Source organism: Euprymna scolopes, chromosome 44, assembly GCF_053919585.1.
Source record: "Euprymna scolopes isolate OS-2025 chromosome 44, ASM5391958v1, whole genome shotgun sequence".
In the NCBI taxonomy this organism is placed as follows: Eukaryota; Metazoa; Mollusca; class Cephalopoda; order Sepiida; family Sepiolidae; genus Euprymna; species Euprymna scolopes.
In genome coordinates, this window is record NC_136525.1 from 15340090 (window position 1) to 15367881 (window position 27792).

Here is a 27792-nt window from a genome sequence, read left to right on the forward strand (position 1 = left end):
ATGGTATCAGTAGCATATGACATGACCTGACACATACAAACATACATGCATACATACATGCAAACATACAAACATGCATACATACATACAAGCATCCATACAAACATCATGATTGCAACGTCTTGTCAGACGAGTGCCACTCCCTCAGACACTTAAAGTCCATGAGCCCAAAAATGACTTCCATCGCCATAGGACCATTTTTATAGACAAATGCCTGAGGGAGTATCTATACACAGATGATGTTACAAAGTCTTAGCTTTGTACGACAGCTAAGTCTCTCTCTCGGTTCAAAATGTTGAGATCTAGCAACAAGCAAGGACAAGATAGCCAGCAACAAGTTAAACTGCAGACCAGCTTAATGCGGGTACTGGTCTCCCGCTTTATGGTTTTTTAAATCGGAGATTTACTTCTCCTAGAAAGGTTGCCTTCACCACGGCTTACGAGAGCCCTCTCCACCCCAACAGACACACACACATAAACACACATGGTGCTAATTAGCTGTTGACCCCGAAAAAGGGTTCATTCGCCTTTTGTAGTCAGGTCATGTCATATGCTACTGGTACCATGTAACCCAGTACTACCTGCCTCATGGTTGGGTCACTGGCGACTAAACTGGTCCCCCACCAGACTTGTTTGGTGAGGAGGGTGGTTAGTCTTCCTGAAGGATTAAAAACAAGACATACATGCATACATACATGATGATGATGATGATGATTGCAACGTCTTGTCAGACGAGTGCCACAACCTCAGACATTTAAAATCCATGAGCCCAAATGCCTGAGGGAGTATCTATACACAGATGATGTTACAGAGTCTTAGCTTTGTACGACAGCTAAGTCTCTCTCTCGGTTCAAAATGTTGAGATCTAGCAACAAGCAAGAGCAAGATAGCCAGCAACAAATTAAACTGCAGACCAGCTTAATGCGGGTACTGGTCTTCCGCTTTATGGTTTTTTAAATCAGAGATTTGCTTCTCCTAGAAAGGTTGCCTTCACCACGGCTTACGGGAGCCCTCTCTACCCCAATACACACACACACACACACACACACACACACACACACACACACACACACACACACACACAAATATACACGGTGCATACATACATACATACATACATTTAAACAGACAGGTGAGATTTATATAATAGATTAGACTTTAAGTCATCCATGACTATAAATGTGTATTTTTCGACATCTTCTCTGAGTCCTGGCCCAATTTAATATCCCTACAAGCCTTTGTTTATTAAAAATCAGACTTTTTTAGCAATGGATAGCCAAAATGAACTCTAACAAGCCTATGGCGGTTACCATAATATAACTTTTGTTGGGCAGGTCACCATTTCGGCGAGTCCCCGTCTTGGGGAGTCGTTGAAATTAATAAGAAGACATGAGTGTTGGAACGGTCTAGAAACAGACCTGGGAATAATAAGCAAGAAACAAGGCATTTTAAAAACGAAACGGTTTTTATATACGTTTCAGCATCCAAAGTCTGTAAGTTGTATCGGGAACAACTCGTCTCTTCATCTTTCAGCTTCGAATATCTTTTTGTATCTTCTTCTTTCCCTCCAGAATTGTCCTCTGTCCTGATTGGCTAAAACCTCTGGCCGCATAGAGAGAAGAGAAAGAAGGAAGAAAGGGAAAGGTAGAGAGAAAAAGAAATGGCGAAGGAATACTGTAATAGTAGTAGTAGTAGTAGTAGTAGTAGTAGTCTTGGCTTCACTACAAGCGTTCATGTATGGAAAACCAGACTTTTTATCGCTATGGATGACCCAAATAACTGTAATAACAGTGACACTTCATGTGTAGTAGTAGTTTAAATGTCTTTTGTCTAGAAGCTCAAGACTGATTGGCACAGGCATAAAACTTACCTTCCAGCCTGACCAATCAGATGCCATCTCTCAAGCGAGTTGATCACGTGACTAAATACATAAAACGGTTAAACCAAGACTTTTCTCTCTCTTCTGTACTTGAATCTAGAACAGACAGCACGCGTACAACAGTGTCCCATCGGGGGCCTGTTAGCACTAAGAAGATGACTAGCATCCATTGCAATTTAATGAACACATACACATACAACATACACACACACACACTGGCTCGCGCGCCCTCCGGGGCCCGGGCGACAAGATCAAAGTGTAGTATCTGTTCAGATACTGCAAGCTATGACTAGCTATGACTAGCAAAGACCAGATGTGAGGGCAACCCCACATGCCTGACCTTTAACCAGCTCCCATTTCCCACCTCTCGGGAGCTGGTCCCCTTTTTCCCTTCCCCCTCCCTTCACTCCTCACATTAAAAATTGGCCTTGTGCCTAATTTGCTCGGTGGGGGAGCAAATAAATACCTACACACACACACACACACACACACACACACACACACACAACATATATACGCACACAATACACACACACACATACACAACATTCTTTCAATTTCTTTCTAAGAATACAGAGTGACCTCCCCCCGCCCCAAAAAAAACGGGCCCCAACTCTAATTAGGCTCTGTTTCTTAGTGTTTTGTCCGAACAAAACTTAACACAGTGTATTCTTTCTCCCAGCTCCTACTGGGATCTTGGTGTACTCACGGTCATTGATTGTGCCATGCCCTGTAAAATAAGGGCAATCGATGAATAAATAATGGAGATATCACATTTTTTTTTGGGGGGTGGGGGGAGTCACCCTGTATTAAAAGCAATGGACCCTCTCTTTAATAACTTTTAATTAAGAAAATATATTTCATATAATTGAACGGAGAAGTTTTCAAACGATACTTCAGACCCATGCGACGCATGGCATTAACACTGTCGATATCGGGACTCTTGTATATGTTGACTAAAGGTTCTCTCTTGCTCTCCAAGAACCCTTTAATATTCACGAACATTCTATTCCTCCTATTGCTTTAATCCTCTAGAAAATGTCTCTTGTGTGAATGTATGCGACTTAACTCTTTATTCGTTTGTTTAGTTCTTTTCGTTTAGCATGTCTCTTGTCTCTCTCCCATTATGAACACCTCAAAGCATCAGAACAGATATTACACTGTAATCTTGGCCTGAAGGCAAAATGCAGGCCAGAGTGCAGAGTTTTGGATTACTGCTTCGTTTAAAATCTGGATGCATATAAAAGCCTCCAGATTTTAAACGAAGCAGTAATCAAAAACTGCCTGAAAACGACTGACGAAACTCAGTTGAAAGTACTTGCAAAAAAACAAAAAACAAAACAAAAACAAAAGGAAAAAAAAACAGATGGACGAAGACGACTATGGAGCTTTTTTGCACAGATTCGACCGAGAAATAAGAACAAGTCGAAAAATTGAAAAATTACAAAAAAAAAAAAAAAAAAAAAAAGAAAAGAAGCTCATTCAGCAAAAACACTCTTTGCTATTCAACAATACTTGTCTGAATGAAAACATGCTGCCTAAAATACACAATATATATATATATATATATATAGATATAGATATAGATATATAGATAATATTAAAATAGTTGCTGTGAATACAATGTGTTAAAATGTCAAAACAACGATGTCTGTCTATTAAATATTATCAGCTTGAAATTGGTCCAGTAAGGTTCGTTTAGTTGTCAGCAGCAAAAGTTCATCCGGGACGAAAACGGCATCGTTTATACGACACTCGTATCTTATTATGGCATAACAAGTGTGACCTTTCACGAAATAAAATTAGACGCAATTGGAATTTCTAAGTGACAACGAGGTTGGACTAAATTTTAGAAAATACTGCAAGAAAATCAAACGTTTATACATTTTTTTTTTTTTTTTTTTTTTTTACATAGGCATCACCACTTATCAAGGTCAAGGGGCCACTCGAGGATAAGGGTAAAGAGTTTACAGTAGTCAGTTGAACAATATAGTAATTGTCAGTAATAGAAATTCAGTAAATTTGTTAACTTAAGTGGAACGGCTTATCAAGAACTTGTTTACATTGGACTTGAAGCTGGAAAGCAGGAAAATGGAAGACAGTTCCACAGGCGTGCAGTTCTAAGAAAGAAGCTTTGTTCATCGAATCTACGTTTAGGTTTAGGCACAAATAAAGAGTGTGGGGAACTATTAATAGTGTTTTCAGCTAGACGAGCCGAGTTAATCAACGTGTATTTCCTTAATGCTGTTTTTCTTTTTCTTATGTATTTTAGCTCGCATGACAACTCGCCGTTGCTCGGGAGTAGGGACAAAGAATTTCTGAAAGCTGTCCAATGCATGCCAGCATGTAAAACTGGTGTTAAACTGAAGATGATGATAATGATAATAATGCCTGAGGAGACCTTTTTGAAGAATGCTGACAGGTTTGTTCATAGATGGTCTTCACTTCCACCTTGTACCACATCTGAGTCAATCCATGTTTGTTTCTTTAATGCATTTTTTAAAACTATGTATAGGGTATTGTTTTCAGAGGTAGCAAACTTTAAACTGACAGCTCTATTTTCTTATTGCAGATTTGGCAACTATCGGTTATTTTGAGTTGAGCTTGGTTTAGCAATTTATCTTGTGGTTTTAGCAGAATGAAGTCATGCCACACAGCATGCGATACAATCAATCTACTGAGAGAAAAATTTGATGAATGAATAATTTCATGAAATGGACCTGTCGATTGGCCACTTCATTTGGGCAATTTTCCCCTATTAGATTTCTTTGGGTATATGTAAAGTCTCATGTCTATTCTGGTAAACTAAACACAATAGATCACTTGAAAGGCAATATTCAATGTGTTATTGCTGAAATACAGCCTAATTTAATGTTTAGAGTTTGTGAAAAATAGACCTCTAGATTATACCATATATGCAAAAAATTAATCTTTGGAACAAACCACATATTTGTATAATAAAAACTAGTGGGACCTGTGAAAATTCCACAGGGAACTGATTCATACGTAATATATTGATGTTGGCATTCTGTAGACATTCAGTGTAAATGGAGACGTTCTGATATTATTGTAGCTTTTTTGTTAAAACTGCAAAAGTATTTATCCAAGCTAGCACAAACGCCTGGCATAGTCAAGTTGTAAAATACGCTTGAATATGATATTTTAATTCTTGCAGATTTCGTATATATTAGTATAAAGTTAATGTTCTATCGATTTTTATATGTTATAAAGTTGTGATTTCAAAAATAAAAAACATATCTATATGACTTGGGTTCATCAGCTTGAATCAAAACATGAATTCCAAACTTATATATGTGTGTGTGTGTGTGTGTATGTGTGTATATACTAACATGGGTACCCGGCGTTGCCTGGGTTGACATGAAGTTCCATTTGGAACACACCTGCTATACTAATCATTTTCCTCATGGGCAACAGGGATACCCCCACAACAATTCCAAAAATCAAAGAACGTACCAGTTCAAACACCAGCTGGACTCAAACCCTCAGCCTCAAACTTCGTACGACGATTCAGTTTCTTTATGAAAAATAAACCTGAACGGATTTATATTCGTTCAAAACGGTACCTACTGCATTTGTCATCTCTTCTTTGGCATTGTCGTTTTTGTCTTTTTCTTGCCTGTGTCATGTTTTAGTTGTAGGGTCAATTGCCACCAACATTCAGCCCTGCAACAAAATTACTTAAATATTATAGCATTATTAAAAAAAAAAAAAAAGAAGAGTTTTCGATCTTTATCGTAAAAAAACCTGTGCCATATTGTTTTGACAACACGTGAAATAATAGCAAGGGAAGTAATTCAATTATGCTAAAAACAAGGTTATTAACTCATATTTAGGATTGTTAACATACACTTTTTCTTTTTTTAGATTGGAAATAGTTACGCGCTATTTACCTCCCCCCCCCTTGGAACTCTCCAGTGTTTTTTTAGTTAAACATTTTGTTTTCCGTAATTTTCATAAAAAATGGGTACTTGTACAGTTTGATCAAGACATTAAAAAAATGAAAATATTGGGAAAAAAATTATGTTATACATACTCGTTATGCAAAAAAAAAACAAAAAATCACTTTATTTAATCAAGCAGTTTTTTTTGTTTTTTTTTAAATTTTTACCGTGGAAGATCAAATTTTAATGAGATCGATCGGGTAGCGGCATGGCCACAGAGATATAGCCGTGGTAGCGGCCATCTTTTTTTTTCCGCTTAGGAGAAGAAGCGCCAGGGGGAGATAACTCCAATTTGACGAGATTATTTTAAAACATGAGCAGAAAAAATACTTAGATAAATATTTTATTTTTTTTTTATTTTTTTCACTTATTTTACATTTTAATCCTTTTTTCATTTTGTCTTTTGTTAATCAATTTTTCGTTTAAAGGCAACCTCATCCTTGTGTCCATAAAAGGTCAAATGGCGACAATAGATCGGTTTCATTAAAATTTGATTTTCCGGGTTTGTATTACTGTACACATAGATTCGAAAAAGTTGTCAAAAACAAATATATAACAAATAAATGTTATCAAAAGCAAGATAAGTTACTTTCCGTGTTTTTATTCAATGTAACATGTTTATTCAGCTCGAAAACCATACAGTGTTTACCGATGTATTGGAACATTCAAGATGGCGTCTGATTCTCTCTTTAACCCGGTAAGTTTGGGAAAAGGTGTTATAAATAAAAAACCGGTTAAAATACTGTTAAAAACTCGCTCAATATATGTTACCGTGACATAGGTTGACATATATTCGGTGGGTTTTTAATAGTATTTTGTATAGTTTTTTTTTTATTTATAACACCTTTTCCCAAACTTACTGTGTTAAAGAGGGTGTGAGACGCCATCTTGAATTTTCCAATGTTTCTCGAGCTGAATAAACATGTTACATTGAATAAAAACAAAAACAAAAAAAAAATATATCCAGTTAGGTAGAAAAGTAACTTATCTTGCCTTTGATAACATTTATTTGTTATATATTTGTTTTTTGATAACTTTTTCGAATCTATGTGTATAGTAATACAAACCCGATTTTCCTCTGTAAAAAAAAACAACTAAAAAACTACTTGATCAAATTAATTGAATTTTTTTCCCCGAAGAACTTCATTCCATAACACGTACGTACAATGTAACTATTTTTTTTTTCAATATTTCCATTTTTTAATGATTAAACTGTACAAGTACCCCACTCCAAATGGTTTCTTTAATAATTCTTTTTCTACTTTATCGGTGTTGTTGATTTTTGGATATATTTATAACTATAACATGACAATTAAGTAGAGACCATTAGTTTGCATTGAAATTCAGTATAAAAAAATTGGATGTTCGCTATTATAGTGTACTTGGGCCTATTTTTGCCCTTGAATTTTGTCTACTCTATTCCGTTCAAATGTAAAAGAAATATATTATATTCCGTTCAACTGTAAAATTTATTTTATTCTGTACAAATGTAAAATAAATGTTGATGCTAATGCGCTTAATGATCCGCGCTATTTTTAAAATCGTATTTCCAAGTTTAATTAAAGTTTTATATATGTTTTTTTTTTATTCAATTTTAAGGTTAAAGTACAGAATAGGTACAAAACACCCTCCCATGTTAAAAATGGCTTTTTAAATGATAACGTTATTATTTCAGCACAGATCAATAAGTGCATGAGTACGTAAATGCTTAATAATATTTTCGTTTGTTTTATTTTATTTTGTTCAAATCTTGTTTAATAATTTTTTCGTTTTTATTTTATTTTATTCCGTTCAAATGTAAAATAAATAAAAAGGGCAAGTCACTCTTGAAGAAAAAAAATGGACCAATCAGATTGTGTGGCATCCGTCAGTCGAAACGACTATGGATCAGCGCCGTATTAAGATGTTGCTTGTATGCATCCTTTTGTGTGACTGTAGAGACCAATTCTTGATTTGCATAGTCTGCCACAGCCTTGACATACGAAGGTTGTTATGCAATTTGCCGCTTCGTCCGGCTGTTCCGCCTGTACACTCGCTCTTCTTCTAGCTCTCTTTGCAGCGTTTTCAACATGGAGGGTCCTCTCACTGATGATAATCCCCTGGCGTATCATTTTCCTCCAGGCAGTTCTGTCAGCTGCAGAGGCTTCCCATGTATTCCTGTCCACTGAGAGAGCCTTCATGTCACGCTTGCAGACATCCCTGTAGCGAAGATGGGGTCGCCCCCTCTTTCTTGAGCCTGAGGCAAGCTCGCCATAGAGAAGGTCTTTAGGGATGCGCCCATCATTCATCCTGTGCACATGGCCCAGCCAGCGAAGACGTCGCTCACGCAGTAGGGAGTAAATGGATGGGATGCCCGCTCTCTGCAGAACATCAGTATTACTCACTCTGTCCTGCCATGTGATATCAAGTATCCTACGTATACACCTCATATGGAAGACCTGGAGTTTCCTCTCTTGTGTTGAGTATGTAGTCCAGGATTCACTCCCATACACTAGAACACTGAGGATGCACGCTCTGTAGACGGTCATCTTGGTGGAGGTGGTAAGGTGCCTGTTTTCCCAGACTCTTTTAGTTGGTTTAGAGAGAGTTGTGGATGCCTTTCCAATCCTTTTGTTTAGCTCCACGTTCAATGAGAGGGTGTCTGAAGCAGTGGAGCCTAGATATTGAAACTGGCATACGACCTCTAGTGGTGTGCCTTGGATTGTAATGCTGGGTGGGGAGGCGGTTGCTTGTCCCATGACTTGGGTTTTCTTCTGGCTGATGGTGAGACCGAACAGGCTGCAAGCATTAGCAAACCTGTCCATTAGTCTTTGAAGACCATCTTCCTGATGTGATGCTATAGCTGCATCATCGGCAAACAGCATGTCTCTTATCCGAACTGTCCTGGTCTTTGTCCTGGAGCAGAGTCTGGCGATGTTGAAGAGACCACCATCTGACCTGGAATGCAAGCAGATACCATCCGTTGTATTCTTGAAAGCATGCTTCAGGAGTAGGGAGAAGAAGATGCCGAAGAGTGTTGGGGCCAACACACAACCCTGTTTGACACCACTCCTCACCCCAAACTCAGCAGACATGCCACCGTTAAATTGCACAGTGCTCCTCATGCCATCATGAAAGGATCTTATGATGCTGAGGAGTTTTGGTGGGCATCCGATCAGTGGGAGAATTTTGAATAGTCCATCTCTGCTCACGAGATCGAATGCCTTGGTCAGGTCTATGAACGCAACATACAGAGGCTGGTTTTGCTCTCTGCACTTCTCTTGCAGTTGGCGTAGAGAGAAGATCATATCGATTGTTGATCTCTCTGAACGAAAACCGCATTGAGATTCTGGGTAGATTCGGTCGGCAAGAACGTTTAGTCGCAGTAATACTATACGTGCGAATAGCTTGCCAACGAAACTCAACAGTGAGATACCGCGGTAGTTGTTGCAGTCACCGCGGTCCCCTTTGTGTTTGTAGAGAGTGATGATATTTGCGTCTCTCATGCCCTGAGGCACTGAGCCTTCTCTCCAACACTGTATCAGAAGACTATGGAGTGGCTCAAGCAGGCTAGCCTTTCCACTTTTTAAGACCTCTGCTGGAATATAGTCCTTTCCTGAGGCTTTTCCTGATGGCAGTCTGTCTATTGCCCAGGATAGTTCTTCTATGGAAGGCTCCTCATCGAGCTCATGCATCAGCGGTAGATGATCAATGGCATCCAGGGCGGACTGATGTACCATGTTTTCCCTGGAGTAAAGCTCGGAGTAGTGTTCAACCCATCTGTCTAGCTGTTTAACTTTGTCTAGTATGGGTTCACCTGATTTAGACTTCAGTGAAGCAGTTTTGTTAATTATGGGTCCTGTAGCTCTCCTGATCCCGTTATACATATTTTTATATTTCCTGTATCAGCTGCATGCTGGATAGACTTGGAGAGCTCCATCCAGTAGTTGTTTGCAGCTTCTCTTACAGCCTTTTGAACTGCCCTTTTGGAAAGCCTCAGTGCAGTCAGTGATGTAGGAGATGGATTGGCCTTGTATGAGAGCAAGGACAAACGCTTTGCCTCAATCAAAGGGTTGAGGGTAGCAGAGTTGGCATCATACCAGTCATTGCGTTTGCTACCTGTCCTCCTCCCAAAGACTTTGAGAGCTGTAGAGTGGATGGCATTTTTCAGTGTTTCCCACTATTCAGATGCAGTCCGGGTGTTTTCTCCTTTGAAGGTGGAGGTTAACATCTCGTTGAATTTCGCACTGCGATCTGAGTATGTGGTCTTGCTAACATCAATACGGGCAACACCCTCCTGTTTAGTGTGGTAGAAATCTTTGGGTTGAAGTTTGACTCTACTGCATATTAGGGAATGATCTGTATCACAATCAGCACTGTGGTAGGCTCTAGACATCAGAAAATGTTTGAGGTACTTTCGTCTAGTAATGATTAGATCGAGCTGGTGCCTACGCCCTGATCTGGGATGTCTCCAGGACACTCTGTGATGCGGTAGCAGTATCAGAATTTTTGTAGGAATTTTTGACACCCCTAACACGAAACTGCGAATACAATATAAAAATCTCGTAATTTCTCTGTTAAAAGTGGGTTATTTATTTTCTTTATGGATTATACTTCCAAAATAAACTATTACAGTTGTTTTAAAAGTAATAGAAATATTTTTTTTTGTTTAAAAACAGTAATGCATTTTACGAACTCAATATTTTTCAATTTTTAAACTTTAAAAATCTATCAAAATTTTTCTATTGATTCTATTTTTACGATATTTTCAGGGTCAATGTGAAATTTTATGTTCTTTCCAATAAACCGAATATAATATTTTAGACAAACGTTTTTTTTAAATTCACGCCCCCCCCCCCAAGTGTCACCCATTTTGAAATGTCTATTAAAAAGTAAATAATAAATAATTAATTTATGTCGGGGAGTTTTATATATCACAAATTGAAGAGATATATATATTCAAATTTAAAACAAAAAAAAAATCGCTTTTTTAGAAATTTACCTGTAAAGTCCGAAGTTTAAAACCTTATTTTATAAGAACACATTGTTTTTTTTTGTCTTTTTTTTGTCTTTTTTTTTTTTAATGAAACCTTGGTCCTGGCTCCTTTAATTGAAAAAATAATTAGGGCTTGAATTACATTTTTCGAGGAGTTATAAGCTTGGAAAGACAGGGGGTCGAATAATTCACGCCTCTCATTTTGAAATGTCTATTAAAAAGTAAATAATTAATTATGTCGGGGAGTTTTATATATCACAAATTGAAGAGAAAAGGTCAATAAATAATATATTCAAATTTAAAACAAAAAAAAAAATCGCTTTTTTAGAAATTTACCTGTAAAGTCCGAAGTTTAAAACCTTTTTTAAAAAAAAAAAAACACATTGTTTTTTTTTTTTGTTTTTTTTTTTAATAAAACCTTGGTCCTTGCTCCTTTAATTGAAAAAAAAAATTAGGGCTTGAATTACATTTTTCGAGTAGTTATAAGCTTGGAAAGATGGGGTGGAATTATTCACTATTTTCACGAAATTTCTGACACTGCTAGTGATGCGGTCTGGCAGCAAAGAATGTGTTGGTAATGCAGAGGTCATGGTAGGCACAGAGTTCTAGAAGGCGCTGACCGTTACCATTGCATTTGCCCACTCCAAAGTTACCAAGGCAGCTCGGCCATGCATCGTTGTCGCCACCCACATGTGCATTAAAGTCCCCAAGTATAATCAGGTCTTCATTTTGTGGAAATGCCTTGATGGTGCTATCCAGCTGTGTGTAGAAGTGCTCCTTGATGTCGTCAGGCGCTGCGAGTGTTGGGGCGTACACAAATAATAGATTAATTGTTCCATCTGTGGTGTTCAGTCGTAGTGAGATTAGGCGCTCAGTAGCTGAATCAGAGAGTTGTACGTTCTGAAGCAGTGAGTTTCTGACTGCGAAACCAACACCGTGTTCCCGGACCTCCTCTTCCTGTTTTCCTTGCCAGAAGAAGGTACAGTCCGATTCCTTTAGGCATCCGGTGTCAGCTAAGCGTGTTTCTTGGAGTGCAGCGATGTCTACTTTGAGTCTCGATAGCTCGTTGTTGATGATGGCAGTTTTTCGAATATCGGAGATGTTGCGTATGTCGGTAGATAGGCCAATCGTCATAGTACGAACATTCCAGCACCCTAGCCTGAGTGTTGGGTTCTTTGTGTTTTTTTGGTTTTGTTTGGTGCAAAGGTTACTGGCCACTTGTTGGAATCATCCTATACCCTACGCACCTAGTAGGGTAGGTGGCCAGTGGCGGGATAGCACCTTACTGACTGAGGGCTGCTCAGCTTTGTGGCGGGCGGTAGCTGTCCAATGAAATTAAATAACTTCTCCCACCGTTAGGACTGACCCCTGGCGCCCAGCTGTACGCCAATTGAGCTGTAGGCTTATAACCGGTAACTGTCGCTCCCCTGTTTAGTCCTATACAGATGCATAGCTGAAGTTTTCTCTCCAGGGTGCTGGCCAGGGCAGATCTGTGGAGAGACTGGGTGTGGAAATTATCTTCCACCATCTTTCTTTCCTTTTTCTTTCCTTCTTTTTGCTTCTCTGTTCTTCCTTCCTTTCTTCTTAACCCCTTTCCTACCCCCTTCCCTAGCTTCCCCCATTTTTTTATGTCACCTGACTCCCTTATGCCCGTTGATTGGATGCAACGTTTTCGCGCTAAATTGAGGCACGTGTGTGATATTTTGAGTTAAAATAGTCAGTTGTGAACAAGGCTTCGAGGGGACCAGAACGGTCGAACTGTAGGTCTCGGATAAAAAGGGACGCCTGGAATTTACTAAGGCGTTGTACAACTCTGTCTTGACGAGACATTAAATTCGTTGAAAATAAGCACCAAGTTTTCTAAGACACTTGAAAACTAATATCATTATCCAGAAAAGATAATAGAAGTTGAAAAGAAGAATCTAGTTTTCTAAGACACTTGAAAACTAATATTATTATCGAGAAGATAATAGAAGTTGAAAAGAAGAATCTAGTTTTCTAAGACACTTGAAAACTAATACTATTATCGAGAGAAGATAATAGAAGTTGAAAAGAAGAATCTAGTTTTCTAAGACACTTGAAAACTAATTCTATTATCGAGAAAAGATAATAGATGTTTTGAACAGAATATTCGCCGCAGGGAAGTTTTCGAAGATACCAGAAAACACCAGAATATACAGCCTCAAGAAATTTCGACCTTGCTGAAAGGACTACGAAAAACGAATTTCCAGGAAAAAGAAAGAAAAAGGGAACTTTTAAACAACACAAACTCAAAAAAATAAAACCCACAAGAAAACGAACTTTCTAAATGTTCCTTTCGTAAAAGGGCGCCCAGAAGCTTCCAGTAAGTGATCCCCTCCTTTTTCCCCCCTTCTTCCTCCTTCTCTATCTCTCTTTCCTTCTATTTCCCTTCACTCTCTCTCCCCCGTTTTGGTTACTACTACAAGACAAGACTCTTGTAAGCCAGATGGACATTTTTGGCAGCCCATAGAGGTCATTACTTTTTCTTTAGATATCTTTGTTAATAAATTCTGTTTCTCCTATTTTTTCTCTTTTTGTTTGTAATTTTTTCCTTCAGTTTCAGAGTTAGTAGTAACGATTAATTGTTTAAGAAGAATTAACTTCCACGGGACAAAGTGGATAATAAAATTTCTTCATGGGTTGCCCAATCATCAGAATCCCCCTCTCGGTCTTGCTGGTGTTGCCCAGAGGAATGGAAGTACCAGTACGTCCGGCACCAGGTTGACTGCAGTAGCTACCAGAGCAAGGCTGAGTACAGCACAGCAGACAGCACTTGTCTGCCTGTGGGGCTACACTCCAGATTTTCTGTTAGGGTTTACTCCCTTAGCCTTTATTGAACCAACGAATAACCACAAGGCAGTGGTACTATTTACCCATAGCTGGGTATTAAAGGATCACTTTATGAAGAAGGAGAGGCCGGCATTTTTATTTTTCAATTTACATTCCATAAAGGTAAACAAAATGACCGGCTTCGATATTTTGTTCTACGCTTACAATGGTTAATTTTTTAAACAAACAAAAAAAAAATACTATTTAGCGCAAAATAATTCGTTTGGCAATAGTGCCGATCCTCAAATAATTCTCTGGAATTTGTAACGCTAAACTTGGATTCCACTTTTTTTTCTTCTTTTTTTTTGCTTTTTAAATTTCCCGCAAAACAAAACAAAATAAAAAAATCAATTAGCAAACAAACAAAAAAAAACAAACAAACTAGCGGTCGATAAAGTAACTAACCGGTAATCTAAGGGGAGATCACTGTGAATGACTTAAACGTTAAGGTGCGATTTTTTTTTTTTTTTCGTGCACGCGGCCTTTTCCATTCTAAATAGTTGAACAAGTTCTTTCTTTATGTTAACGAATGGATCCATTACAAAAACGCGATGCTCTCTTCCGAATTTTATTAAGCACCACACTATTTCTCAGCTGTGATTCTTCAACTCTTAAACTAACGAACAATGGTAAATATTATCCTATTTTCTTGCGTAAAAAAAAAAAAACACTAATTTATTTATTTTCTCTTATATTCTTTAATATTTGTCTTTCTATTATCTCGCGCGTATAACTGATTTAAATATTTTTATTTTATCTTTGCGAATTAAAAAATAATCAATTTTGATAACGTTTATCTATTTACAATTAAAAAAAAAATTCGAGATTATTTTCTGCTCAATTTTAGCATAGGGATTGTTTTAATATATCGCCTATTTCACTTGGATTTGAAGTTAGTTGAAATGGCGAATCAGAAGAATGGGTGACTCTGCAAACATTGTCCGGTTAAAAAAAACAAAAGAACAACAACAACAACAACAACAAAAGCGTTATTTTTCTAAAGAAAAAAAAATCAGTATTTCATAAAGTAATATATTTTTATACTATTAAAAACGAATTCAAAACGATGACCATTAAATATAAATGCGATTTTTTTTTGATCGGTCGAACACTGTTTGCTACGGACTTCGAGTCGCCTGTTTTTCTGATTCACGGTTTAAATTTTTTATTTTTAATCTTGATTCGACTGAAATCTTTTTTTTTTTGTACTAGTGAAAGTGCACTTATTGATCCGTGCTGAAATAATAACGTTATTATTTAAAAAAGCCATTCTTAACATGGGGAGGGTGTTTTGTACATATACTTGTTATATACTTTAACCTTACAATTGAATAAAAAAAATATAACACTTTAATTAAACTTGAAAATACGATTTAAAAAAATAGCGCGGATCAGTAAGTGCACTCACTGCACACTGCAGTAATGTTATTAAATTAAAGATGAATGCCGAGGGTTCGGTAAACTAAAAATTTACCAAAATTAGATTACGAAAGTTTATGTAATGATTTTTTTTTTAAATTTTTTTTACTCCTGCCCCAGCGCCCCCAACCACCACATGTTAAGAACGGCTTTCGAGGTTAGTGGGTGTTTGTTCTGAAAGCCGTTATTAACATTGGGAAGTTCGAGTGTTTATAATACGCTAGGGCACGTGGTAAAAATTATCTAAAGATCTCTGAACAGGCATTTTCTCCCTGAGGAGTGGCGAGTGCTCGAAATCCACACGGAACGGTGCTTATCGGAAGAAATGTGAGAACTTCTACAGTGTACAGACCATTCTACTCTTTATACGGGATTTCCAAGTTAAATTCAACGTGATGGTATATTTTGTTTGTTAAATTGGGTGCTTGTTAAGATAAAGTCGACAAATCGATTTTTTTTTTTAAATATGTAATTTTAAGCAAAAACAACAGTACTTACTTAATTGTCATGTCGAGAATAGTAATATATCCAAAAATTACGAAAATTCATCGAGGTTTATCCGTTATGGTTTAAAACAGAACGTCAATTATTAAAGTGGCGAAAAAGGAAATAAGGTGCGTACATCCACGGAAAATGCAATTTCTCACAATTTTCAGTAAAAATTACTTTTAACTATAAATAGTTTTCTACTCGATGAATTTTCGTAATTTTTGGCTATATTAATATTTTCGACATGGCAATTAAGGGGTTTGTATTACTGTACACATAGATTCGAAAAAGTTGTCAAAAAACAAATATATAACAAATAAATGTTATCAAAGGCAAGATAAGTTACTTTTCTACCTAACTGGATATGTTTTCAGTGTTTTTATTTAATGTAACATGTTTATTCAGCTCGAAAAACATACTGTGTTTACCAATGTATTGGAAAATTCAAAATGGCACCAACTCTCTCTTTAACACGGTAAGTTTGGGAAAAGGTGCTATAAATATAAAACTAGACAGAATACTGTTATAAACTTGCTCAATATATGTTACCGTGACATAGGTTGACATATATTCGGTGGGGTTTTAATAGTATTTTGTCTAGTTTATTATTTATAACACCTTTTCCTAAACTTACTGTGTTAAAGAGAAATTCGGGCGCCATTTTGAATTTTCCAATACATCGGTAAACACTATGTTTTTCTAGTTGAATAAACATGTTACATTGAATAAAAACACGAAAAATATATTCAGTTTGGAAGAAAAGTAACCTATCTTACCTTTTATAACATTTATTTGTTTTTTGACAACTTTTTCGAATCTGTGTGTACAGTAATACAAACCCCAATTAAGTATTGTTGTTTTTGCTTAAACCGCATATTAAAAAAAAAAAAAAGGTAAAACTTGCGGAATATGCGTTGCTTTATGGTTGTTGTAAAAATGGGACGGAAATATAAATTTCGTTCCGTTTTAAATTCGGTACATTTTTACATTATGTCACACTCCTCGTTCACATTCGACATATCAACTTGTATAGGTTTTCGGGTATGCTGATAAGGTTAGGAGTGTATATTCTGAAAGTCATTCTAAACATGGGGAGGTTGGGTAGGTGTATCAGAATTTTTTGGGAATTTTTGACACCTTTAACACAAAACTGCTAGGTGTATCAGAATTTTTGTAGGAATTTTTGACACCCCTAACACGAAACTGCGAATAAAATATAAAAAAAAACTCGTAATTTCTCGGTTGTTTATTTTCTTTATGGATTATACTTCCAAAAATAAACTATTAAAGTTGTTTGAAAAGTAATAGAAATATTTTTTTTATTTTTTAAAAAACAGTAATGAAATTAATTGAATTTTACGAGCTCAGTATTTTTCAATTTTTAAACTTTAAAAATCTATCAAAATTTTTCTATTGATTCTATTTTTACGATATTTTCAGGGTCAATGTGAAATTTTATGCTCTTTCCAATAAACCGAATATAATATTTTAGACAAACGTTTTTTTTTTAATTCACCCCCCCCCCCCCCCATTTTCAAGTGTCTATTAAAAAGTAAATAATTAATTTACTCACCAAAGTTTTATATATAACAAATTGAAGATAAAATAATATATTCAAATTTAAAACCAAAAAAAAGTAGTGTTGGGTTTGTATTACTGTACACATAGATTCGAAAAAGTTGTCAAAAAACAAATATATAACAAATAAATGTTATCAAAGGCAAGATAAGTTACTTTTCTACCAAACTGGATATATTTTTCATGTTTTTATTCAATGTAACATATTTATTCAGATCGAAAAACATACAGTGTTTACCGATGTATTGGAAAATTCAAGATGGCGTCTGATTCTCTCTTTAACACAGTAAGTTTGGGAAAAGGTGTTATAAATAAAAAAACTATACAAAATACTATTAAAAACCCGCCGAATATATGTCAACCTATGTCACGGTAACATATATTGAGCGTGTTTTTAACAGTATTTTATCTGGGTTTTTATTTATAACACCTTTTCCCAAGCTTACCGTGTTAAAGAGAGAATCAGACGCCATCTTGAATTTTCCAATACATCGGTAATCACTGTATGTTTTTCGAGCTGAATAAACATGTTACATTGAATAAAAGCACGAAAAATATATCCAGTTTGGTAGAAAAGTAACTTATCTTGCTTTTGATAAAATTTATTTGTTATATATTTGTTTTTTGACAACTTTTTCGAATCTGTGTACAGTAATACAAACCCGTTTTTTTTTTTTTTTTTTTTTTTTTTTTTTCATGAAACCTTGATCCTTGCTCCTTTAATTGAGGAAAAAAAAAGGGCTTGAATTACATTTTTCGAGTAGTTATAAGCTTGGAAAGACGGGGTGGAATTATTCAATATTTTTCACGAAATTTCTGACACACCTACAAAACTGCGAATAAAATATACAAAACTCGTAATTTCTCTTTTTGGTAAATGTTACCTTACGCCACAACAGAACACCGATCACTCTAATTTGTTGTTGTTTTTTTTTTAGGAGTATTCGAGGTCGCTGACAACAAATCTGATAATCAAACCCGCCGCAAATTTACTGTTTGCATGGTATGAACCCCTATACCTTGGGACTATTTTGTGCCATTTACGACACCCCACTACGCCTGTTCGCACGCGAACGTATTATGTAAGAAAAACACTACCGAAGGCGGTGACGTGGCACAAAATAGTCCCAAGGTCTAGGGGCTCATACCAGGCAAACGATAAATTTGCTGCGAGTTTGATTATCAGATTTGTTGTCAGCGACCTCGAATACCCCTAAAAATCAAATTAGAGTGGTCGGTGTTCGGTTGTGGCGTAAGGTAACATAAAGTGGTTTGTTTAATTTCCTTATGGAATATACTTCCAAAATAAACGGTACTTATACAGTTTAGTCAAGACATTAAAAAATCAAAATATAGAAAAAAAGTTTAAATTGCATGTATCCGTTATGGAACGAAGTGTTCCGAAAAAAAATTTCACTTAATTTCATCAAGTAGTTTTTTTTTTTTTTTTTTTTTTTTTTTTTTACAGCGAAAAAACAATTTATGATACCGAGCAAAATGTTCGATTTTTAGGAAGTAAAGCTAGTATTAAAGATGGGGAGGGAGTGTCGGCGCTTTAACTGGAATTATCTCTCTTTGGCATTTCTAAAATTCAAACAAAATTTTTAAAAATCCAAGATGGCTGCCTTCAACGCGCTCTCATAAAAACGTGTTTTTCCGCTGTAAAAAAAACAAAAACAAACAAAAAAAAACCTACTTGATGAAATTAAGTGAAATTTCTTTTCGGAGAACTTCGTTCTATAACGGATACATACAATTTAAACTTTTTTCGATATTTTCAATTTTTAATGACTTGACTAAACTGTACAATTAACAAATAAACTATTAAAGTTTTTTGAAAAATAATAAAAATATTAAAAAAACAAACAAAAAAAGAACAATGTATACAAAGTGCCTGCGCGCGCCCATGCAGCCATTTTTTATTTTTTTGTCTCATTTCGTTTTCCGGTCCTAGATATGACCTAAAACTATATCCGATGGTGAGGCCCCACCTTGCGGGCCTTGGGGAGTGCGGATGCGGAGCCACCCTTTAATTGTGATTGCTCCCAGGTCCACTCTGACCCGGAGTGGTAGTACCTGTTAGGGTCCCAACTATGGGTTAAATAGAATACGACTTAAAAAACAAATATACTCCATTAAAAATCGTTCCTCAAAATAACACAATTCGGCATTAAATAACCTGAAAAAGGTTGATATTCCGTAAAACAAAAACAACCAACCAACCATTTCGTTTTCCGGTATGCTTGATCTGACTTTTTGATCACCTGTCGGTCTACTGAACGTCGGCCATATCTCATATTCTTCATTAGCTATTTAGACGAGACATACACATTTTAATCACGATTTTCTCTAGTTCAGATGAGTACAGTAAATAAACTTTTAACTCGAAATGACCCCTAATGTACTAATGTATAACATGAGAAACAGTAATGCGTACACAGTTTTATTTTTCTCATATAATAACCTTAATACGTTTTGAAGGGATTTTACCCGTAAAACTTCAATTTAACTTGAAAATACTATTAAAAAAAAAAAAAAAAAAAAAAAAGAAATAGCACGGTGCATATATGTTACCGTGACATAATCGGTGGGTTTCTAACAGTATTTTGTATAATTTGTTTGTTTTAACTCATTTTCCCAATCTTACCGTGTTCAGAAGCGAGCATGCTACCATTTTTCTTTTTCAAGTATATCGATAAATACTGTATGATTTTCGAACCGATTACACGTTTAAAAGTGAGTAAACCAAAACCACTAAAACAATATTCAGATTTTTTTTTTTTTTACATAAACGGCACCACTTATCAAGGCCGATAGGCCACTCAAGGATAAGGGTTAAAGAGTGTAGAGTAGTCAAAAGGACAATATAGTAATCGATAGTAATGGAAGTTCGGTAAATTTGTTAACTTAAGTGGAACGGCTCATCAGAAATTTGTTCACGTTGGACTTGAAGACAAGCATATTATAGAAAGCTGGAAAGCAGAAGACAATTCTACAGGCGTGCAGTTCTAAGAAAGAAGCTTTGATCATGGAATCTATGTTTAGGTTTAGGTACAGATAAAGAGTGGGGAAAATTATTGATAATGTTTTCAGCTACGCTCTGATCCCCAGCTGGCATGTTTTCAGCTACGCTCTGATCCCCAGCTTGCATCAATTGTGATGGATGGCTCTCGTCTGGGTGAGACCCCGTGTTTTGACAAGCTTCTGGGTTTGACCTTTACTCCTGATCTGAAATGGAACACGTACATCAAGTCTGTTGCCAAGGTTGCAGGAAAGATGGTGGGATCCTTCTACCGCTCCAGAAGATATCTCACTACTGATGCAATTCTCTATCTATATAAAAGCCAAGTACGTCCAAGGATGGAATACTGTTGCCATATCTGGGCAGGAGCTGCCAAAAACAGCCTATCATGCCTTGACAGAGTACAAAATAGACTTCGTGGTTTAGTGGGGGATGCCCTTTTCTCTACCCTGCAACCCCTCTCCCACAGAAGAGACGTTGCGAGCCTATCCTTGTTTTATCGTTATTTTCATGGCAGGTGCTCGTCTGAACTCCAATCCCTGGTCCCCCCTCGCCAATCTTTCACGAAAAACACCCGTCTAGCTGAATCCACTGTGAAAAATGTCCCCCACTCTATATCTGTGCCTAAATCAAAACGCGGATTTCATGAGCAAAGCTTCTTTCTTAGAACTGCACGCCTGTGGAACTCTGTTCCGTCTGCCTGCTTCCCTCCGGACTACAACTTGGATGTCTTCAAGTCTAATGTCAACAAATTCCTAATGAACCGCCCCCCCCTAATTAAACACTTCATAAAATCTCCTCACTAACGTGATGTACTTGCAATAACCCTTATCCCTGAGTGGCTTCCGGGCCTTGATAAGTGGTGATCACTGTGTAAAAAAAAAAAAAGAAAAAAAAAAAAAAGCTAGTCTAGTGTTTCTTGTGAAAGTTTGGAGAGGGAGGATTATATAAATATTATCTTACGTTGATGATTATGCGTGCAATGGAAATATTGAATGGAAAAATTACGTTAAAAATGTAAGCGTAAAAAAAAGTAGAAATAATTTTTGCAATTATATTTTTTTTGTGTGAAAATATTTAATAAAGTAAGCAATGCTTAATTCAATTATAATATTGGTAATTCGGGAAATTAATTTTTCTTTGAGTTATATTGATTTCATTAATACAAACTATAGGGGCTTTTTTCGTAATGTTCCTGAAAAAATTATTTTTTTTATTGTTACAAATTACGCTGCTTTTTTTATATAAAAAAAAAAAAGCAAAAATAAATTCTTGCATTTTTTATTTACTACTGAAAACCATAACTTTAGTAAAGGTATTTTTTGTTTAAACAAAATAATACATTTCCACTAAGATTTAAATAAAAAATAATTACTTCATTATATTCCGCGATCATTATTTGATAAATACTGAAAATTTCATTAAAATTGGTTAATTTCCTGATTTTTCGTGATTTTTTTAAGTAAAGGGAGGGGTCAAAATGTTTATACATTTTGAGCATCGGCATTCATTTTGCCAGTACCTACCCTTTATGTAAAATTTAAAATGTTTAGACCAAAAATTGGCTGAATAGTTTGCTAGAGACTGCAAAGGTCAAATCTTTTGAAGTTTGACCCCTTGGCAGACAAATTTTCGTAAAAAAAAAAAAATATTAAAAAGGTTGCCCTATGTCTGAATACACTTTATGTAAAATTTCAAATGGTTAGACCAAAAATTGGCTGAGAGGTCAATTTTTAAAAACTTTAACCCCAATTTTGACCCATTAGCATTCATTGTTTTGGGTTCAAATCAAGTTAAAAAGTTTGATCCATGTCCGAGGAACCTACACCTAAAATTTCAAGTGTTTAGACCTAAAATTGGCGGAGGAGTTTGGTAGAGTTTTCAAAGGTCAAATCGTTGAACTTTGACACCCCCACCCCTAACAGCCAAATTTCTGGCCGAGAACCGATTAAAAAGATTTTCCCAAATCTCAATACCCCTTATGTCAAATCTCGAGTTTGTAGATTGAAAATTGACAGAGTAGTTTGGTAGGGAAATATACACATACACTTTCACAGACAGACAATTTCACTTTTATAGATACACTAGCAGTTCAACCCGGCTTTGCTCGTGTCCTATGTACTGTTCATAACTTTCCCTACGTGTGAATACACTTTATGTAAGATTTCAAATGTTTACACCAAAATTCGTCTGAGTAATTTCGTAGAGACAGCAGATGTCAATTTTTTTGTTTAAACTTTGACCCCAATTTTGATCCCTTAACATTTATTATTTTGGTTTCAAATCAAAATATAATAGTTTTACTTATGTCCAAATTACTTACATTTAAATTTTCAAGTTTTTAGACCCAAAATTGGCAGAGGAATTTGGTGTAGAGTCTGCAAAGGTCAAATCTTTCAACTTTGACTTTTTGGCAGCCAAATTTTCGACCCAAAACTGATTAAAATGCTTGCCGCATGTCTGAATATCCGTTATGTATAAATTTCAAATGTTTAGACCCAAAATTGGCTGAGTAGTTTGCTAGACAAAGGTCAAATCTATTGAAGCAGCTCAAATTTTTAACCCAAACCGATTAAAAAGCTTGCCCTATCTCTGAATACTCTTTATGTAAAATTTCAAATGTTAAGACCAGAACTTTGCTGAGTAATTTGGTAGAGACCGCAGAGTTCAACTTTTTTTTTTTTTTTTTTTTTTTAACTTTGACCCCTTAACATTTATTTATTTATTTTTTGCTCAATTCAAATTAAAAGTTTGATCCATATCCAAGTAAACTACATCTAAAATTTCAAGTGTGTAGTCCCAAAATTGGCGGAGGAGTTTGGTAGAGTTTTCAAAGGTCAAATCGTTGAACTGTGGCCCCTTGACAGCCAAACTTCTGGCCGAGAACCGATTAAAACGATTTTCCCAAATCTTAATATCCCGTATGTCAAATCCCGAGTCTGTAGACTGAAAATTGACAGTAGTTTTGTAGGGAAATGTACACACACAGCCAGACAATTTCACTTTTATATATATATATAGATAGTAGATGGGAGAAAACAGTAAATCGCATTTAATGACCTTCCTTGAGAAGGGCAGAAAAGAGGAAAGGAGATGAAAATGCGTGTCATTTTCTTTTAACTTGATCGTCTGAATAAACGTCAAAAAGAAAACCAGTAAAACGTATTTTGACTTTGAGTTCGGCCGCACCCCCTCCCTCCCACAGCACAAATGACTAAAGTTTAACGAGGACGTTTTTTTTTTTTCTCGAAGGGTAGACTATAAAAAAAATCGATGATAGGCTGTATTTATTGTTAACCAGCAGGACTAACAGGCATTGTCCTGGATACAAATAACAGAAGTTAATAAGAAAAGTTAAATAAATGCGTTCTATCTTTGTTTTGTCTGTCTCTTTCTAGCTCACCCTCTTTTCTCTTTCTATCTTTTTTCTCTCTCCCTCTCTCCTTCTTCCCCTCCCCTGTCTTCTCCCCTCTCCCCTTTTGTCTCCCCCTTTTTCGTTATCCCCTCCCTCTTTTATCGTCATTTCCTCCATGTCTTCTCCTTTTCTTCCCTCCATTTTTCTCCTCCCTCCTTGTCTTTCTCCTCTCCCCTCTGCCCCTCTATTCTTCCTCTCCCCTTGTCTTTCCTCCTGTCGTCCCCCCGTCTTCTCCCCCTTCCCTCCTCTTCCCTCTTCCCTCCTCTTCCCCCTTCCCTCCTCTTCCCCCTTCCCTCCTCTTCCCCCTTCCCTCCTCTTCCCTTCTTTTTCCTCTTCCCTTCTTTTTCCTCTTCCCCCTTCCCTCCTCTTCCCCCTTCCCTCCTCTTCCCCCTTCCCTCCTCTTCCCCCTTCCCTCCTCTTCCTCTCTTTTTCCTCTTCCTCCTTCCCTCCTCTTCCCCTTTTTCCTCTTCCCCATCCCTTTCTCTTCCTCTCTTTTTCCTCTGCCCCCTTCCCTCCTCTTCCCCTCTTTTTCCTCTGCCCCTTCCCTCTTCTTCCCCTCTTTTTCCTCTTCCCCTTTCCCTCCTCTTCCCCTTCCCCCCTCTTCCCCACCCCTTTCTCTTCCTCTGTATCACTGAAAAAAATGCTTGGATTATTCTACCACTCTAGTAGGTAACTGCCACTGCAAATTCTCTATCTGTAAAAGAGCCAAATACGTGCGGAGTACCGTTGCCACATCTGGGCAGGAGCTGTTTCCCGTACTATATCTTGCCTTGATAGAATTCAAACCCGACTACGAAATCTGGTAGGTGATGCATCTTTCCCACAGAAGCTTTAGTTATGTATTCGTTGTTAGCGTCCGAGCTATTAGCAGATAGAGAGAAACGGCTGAAAATTAAGCGCTTTTCAATTTTGACTCCTTAGAAGCAATTTTTGCTGGCTAAAAACCAAACCAAACACCTACCAGCATATTCTTGGCTTCCGGGACAAGATCACAGTGTAGTATCTGTTCTTCAGATGCTGCACTTCAATTTCTTGTTCTCTGTCAGTGGAGGAGAAATCCTTCACGACTGAGACAATTTTTATTTTTGTTCCTTTTCTCCACGTTAAAAAACGACCCTGGTGTCTAACTCTGTCCCGTGGGGAGGCATTGTAAATAGGAACACCTGCTAAAGGTCCAAATACCAAATTTCAACTCTGTAGACTAAATATTTAGAGAGGAGTTTGGCAGAGACTTTTCGCACACACATCAACAAGGTCACTTAGATCTATGTAAAAAATAGTTCTGTGTGCTAGAACATTTTCATCTTAAATTCTAATCAATTATGCAGAATGTAGAAACTATGCATAAATAAAATTCAGCATAATAGTGAAATGAAACCAATCCTCTAATAAGGAACCATAAAAAAATAAATAATTAATTAAAGCTCGTTTTTCAAAGGAATATGCAAATTAGTTAACCTTCATGTAGTCGCTCCCATATCCATGACTGAGTATATTAAAAATGGTTTTAATGATTTTTAAATCGAAAAAGTACGCTTTTAATATCGATGTCAGAGTAAGAAAAAAAAAACAGCAACTCAATTTTATAAATACACATTGCTCTTTATTATACAGCGAAGGATCTTATCGCTTAGTAAAATTTCTTAAGCCACTTTTGTGTTGAGTAACTCTTCACTCGACAATTGAGATTTCACTTTAAAAATATCACAAAGTGCTTTATTTTTTCTAAAAAGCTGTTTGCTCACACTTGTTTCTGGATGATGCACAAGTACTCAACTTAGACGGTTTCACTTTTTGTCTTCGTCAAATGTACCATTCAAATACAGTAGAACCCCGGGATACGGCATTAAAAACTAGTGACAAAATACAGTACAGTGCATAATACCCATGTATATAATCAAATCTTATATATATATATATATATATATATATATATATATATATATATATATATAAACTGAAATACTGCAGCCATATCTGGGCAGGAGCTGCTAAAAACAGCCTATCCTGCCTTGACAGAGTACAAAATAGACTTAGTGGGGGATGCCCTTTTCTCTACCCTGCAACCTCTCTCCCACAGAAGAGACGTTGCGAGCCTATCCTTGTTTTATCGTTATTTCCATGGCAGGTGGTCGTCTGAACTCCAATCTCTGGTCCCCCCTCGCCAATCTTTCATGAAAAACACTCGTCTTGCTGAAACCACTATCAATAATTTTCCCCACTCTTTATCAATGCCTAAATCAAAACGTAGATTCCATGAACAAAGCATCTTTCTTAGAAGTGCACGCCTGTGGAACTCTGTTCCGTCTGCCTGCTTCCCACCTGACTACAACCTGGATGTCTTCAAGTCCAACGTTAACAAATTCCTAATGAACCGCCCCCTTAAGTAAACACTTCATTAAATCTCCACACTAACGTACTGTAATTGCAATAACCCTTATCCCTGAGTGGCTTCCAGGCTTTGATAAGTGGTGACCACCGTGTAAAAAAATAAATAAATAAATAAAATAAACCGCAAAATGTGTGTGATCATTTTATATATGCCTCGCAAAGGCTTTTTTCGCTGGGCTTACTATGCTTTAAAACTTTTTATATACCGTCTAAATCATAATATCTACGATTTGCGAATGTGCGTCGCGTCTAGATTTATTTTTGTCGACTTTTATAAGATTCGCGCTATTTCGCTGTGTCCCCTGTTTGTCCTGCTTTTTAGTATAAATGCAGTGAAACTAAATTCAAACGGGTCGTGTTCTCGGCTTTCGTGCCGAAATGTCCAGAAAGCAATCAGCTTTTGATCAATGTGGAGTTTCTCCTTATATCAGACAATTGCTATTCGATTTGGACAATCCCCTTTAAATGGGGAGCTGCTTTCCCCCACCATCATCTTGGGGAAGCGAAAACTAAAAATACTGCCACGTCATCGTAACACTCCCGCGATGACCTCATTTAGCGGCTACCTGTCAATCAAACTTCTTTAACTCGCTTTATATACCTTAACTTAACACGCAAATCAATTTCTCTCACTCGTAGCCGAGATGGTTAAGTGGTTGGCTTTTGTTTCCACCTCCGTGTCAAGGCTTCCGGGTTCAATACCACCTCCTGACCAAAAGTATTTTTTTTTCTTTTATACCTTTAAACATCCGGGCAACGTTTTTTTTTTTCTTTTAATTTAAACAGGGTTATTAGTTCGCTTATTCTTTAGTTTACCCCCCCCCTCCCCCCCACACACACACATTGTTATCTTAAGATTGCAGGTTCGATTTGACAGGATTATTTATGTCATTTTTTTTTTTTTTTTTTTCCGCTGTTTGTTTTTCTTTTTTGGTTTTTCCGATTTTTTTGTTTTGTTTATATTTAAACGGTTATTATTTATCCCCCCCTTACACACACACACCCACACACACGCCTACAAACACCCGAGCAACGCCAGGTACCCCCCGCTAGTCTATAATATAAATCTCACCTGTCTGTTTAAATATATTTATGTATGTATGTTTGTATGTCTGCCTAAAACTTTCGACAGAAGTGACAGATTTTCATGAGATTGGTATCGTTTTGAAGCTTGACCCTTCGAACGACAAATATCAAAGAATTGGCTAAAAACATTAATTCAGTCACCCTCGACTGAGCACTTTACTACAAGGAGGGGTCGTTTTTTCGTCGATATTTTCGAAAGTCATTGCCTCTTTTTGATTGACTAGCCTTAATTTAAACCTTCGCCACTTCCGGTTTGGCGATGGACACAACGCCAAAGATGTCACGTTTTATTAATTTATTTATTGCGATGTTTCGGCCAACTATTCCTCTCTCTATTCGCGACGGGATAGGAACTCTGAATCTCCTAACTGCCTTCTCAGCAATTATTGCGATCCATAGTTGTTGTCGTCTCACCACGTTTTGGTCAAGTAAGCCTCAGGCCGGCTTTGGGTAGGATTGAAACCGCTATCTTCAGACGTTGAATCTCTATGGTTCAAGGTGAGAATTGTCTGAAGATAGCGGTTTCAATCCTACCCAAAGCCGGCCAGAGGCTTACTTAGCCAAAACGTGGTGAGATGACAACAACTATGGATCGCAATAATTGCTGAGAATGCAGTCAGGAGATTCTGAGTTTCTATCCCATTGTGGTTACCACCTGATGATGGCCAGAGGAATAGTTGGCCGAAAATCGTGAAACAACAACTAAAAGATGAGGATGATAGTCTG

The 27792-nt window shown here is 36.8% G+C and overlaps 1 protein-coding gene across 1 annotated transcript in view; it reads left to right on the forward strand.

Annotated features, from left to right (window-relative positions):
- The first annotated feature begins 14082 nt into the window (after positions 1 to 14082).
- LOC145268708 (uncharacterized) overlaps positions 14083 to 27792 on the forward strand; it is a 63498-nt gene continuing 49788 nt past the window's right edge. The window contains exon 1 of the mRNA XM_080124245.1: positions 14083 to 14295. Within this exon, the coding sequence (XP_079980371.1) occupies positions 14196 to 14295 (100 nt within the window). The 5' untranslated portion in view covers positions 14083 to 14195. The remainder of the gene's footprint in view (positions 14296 to 27792) is intronic.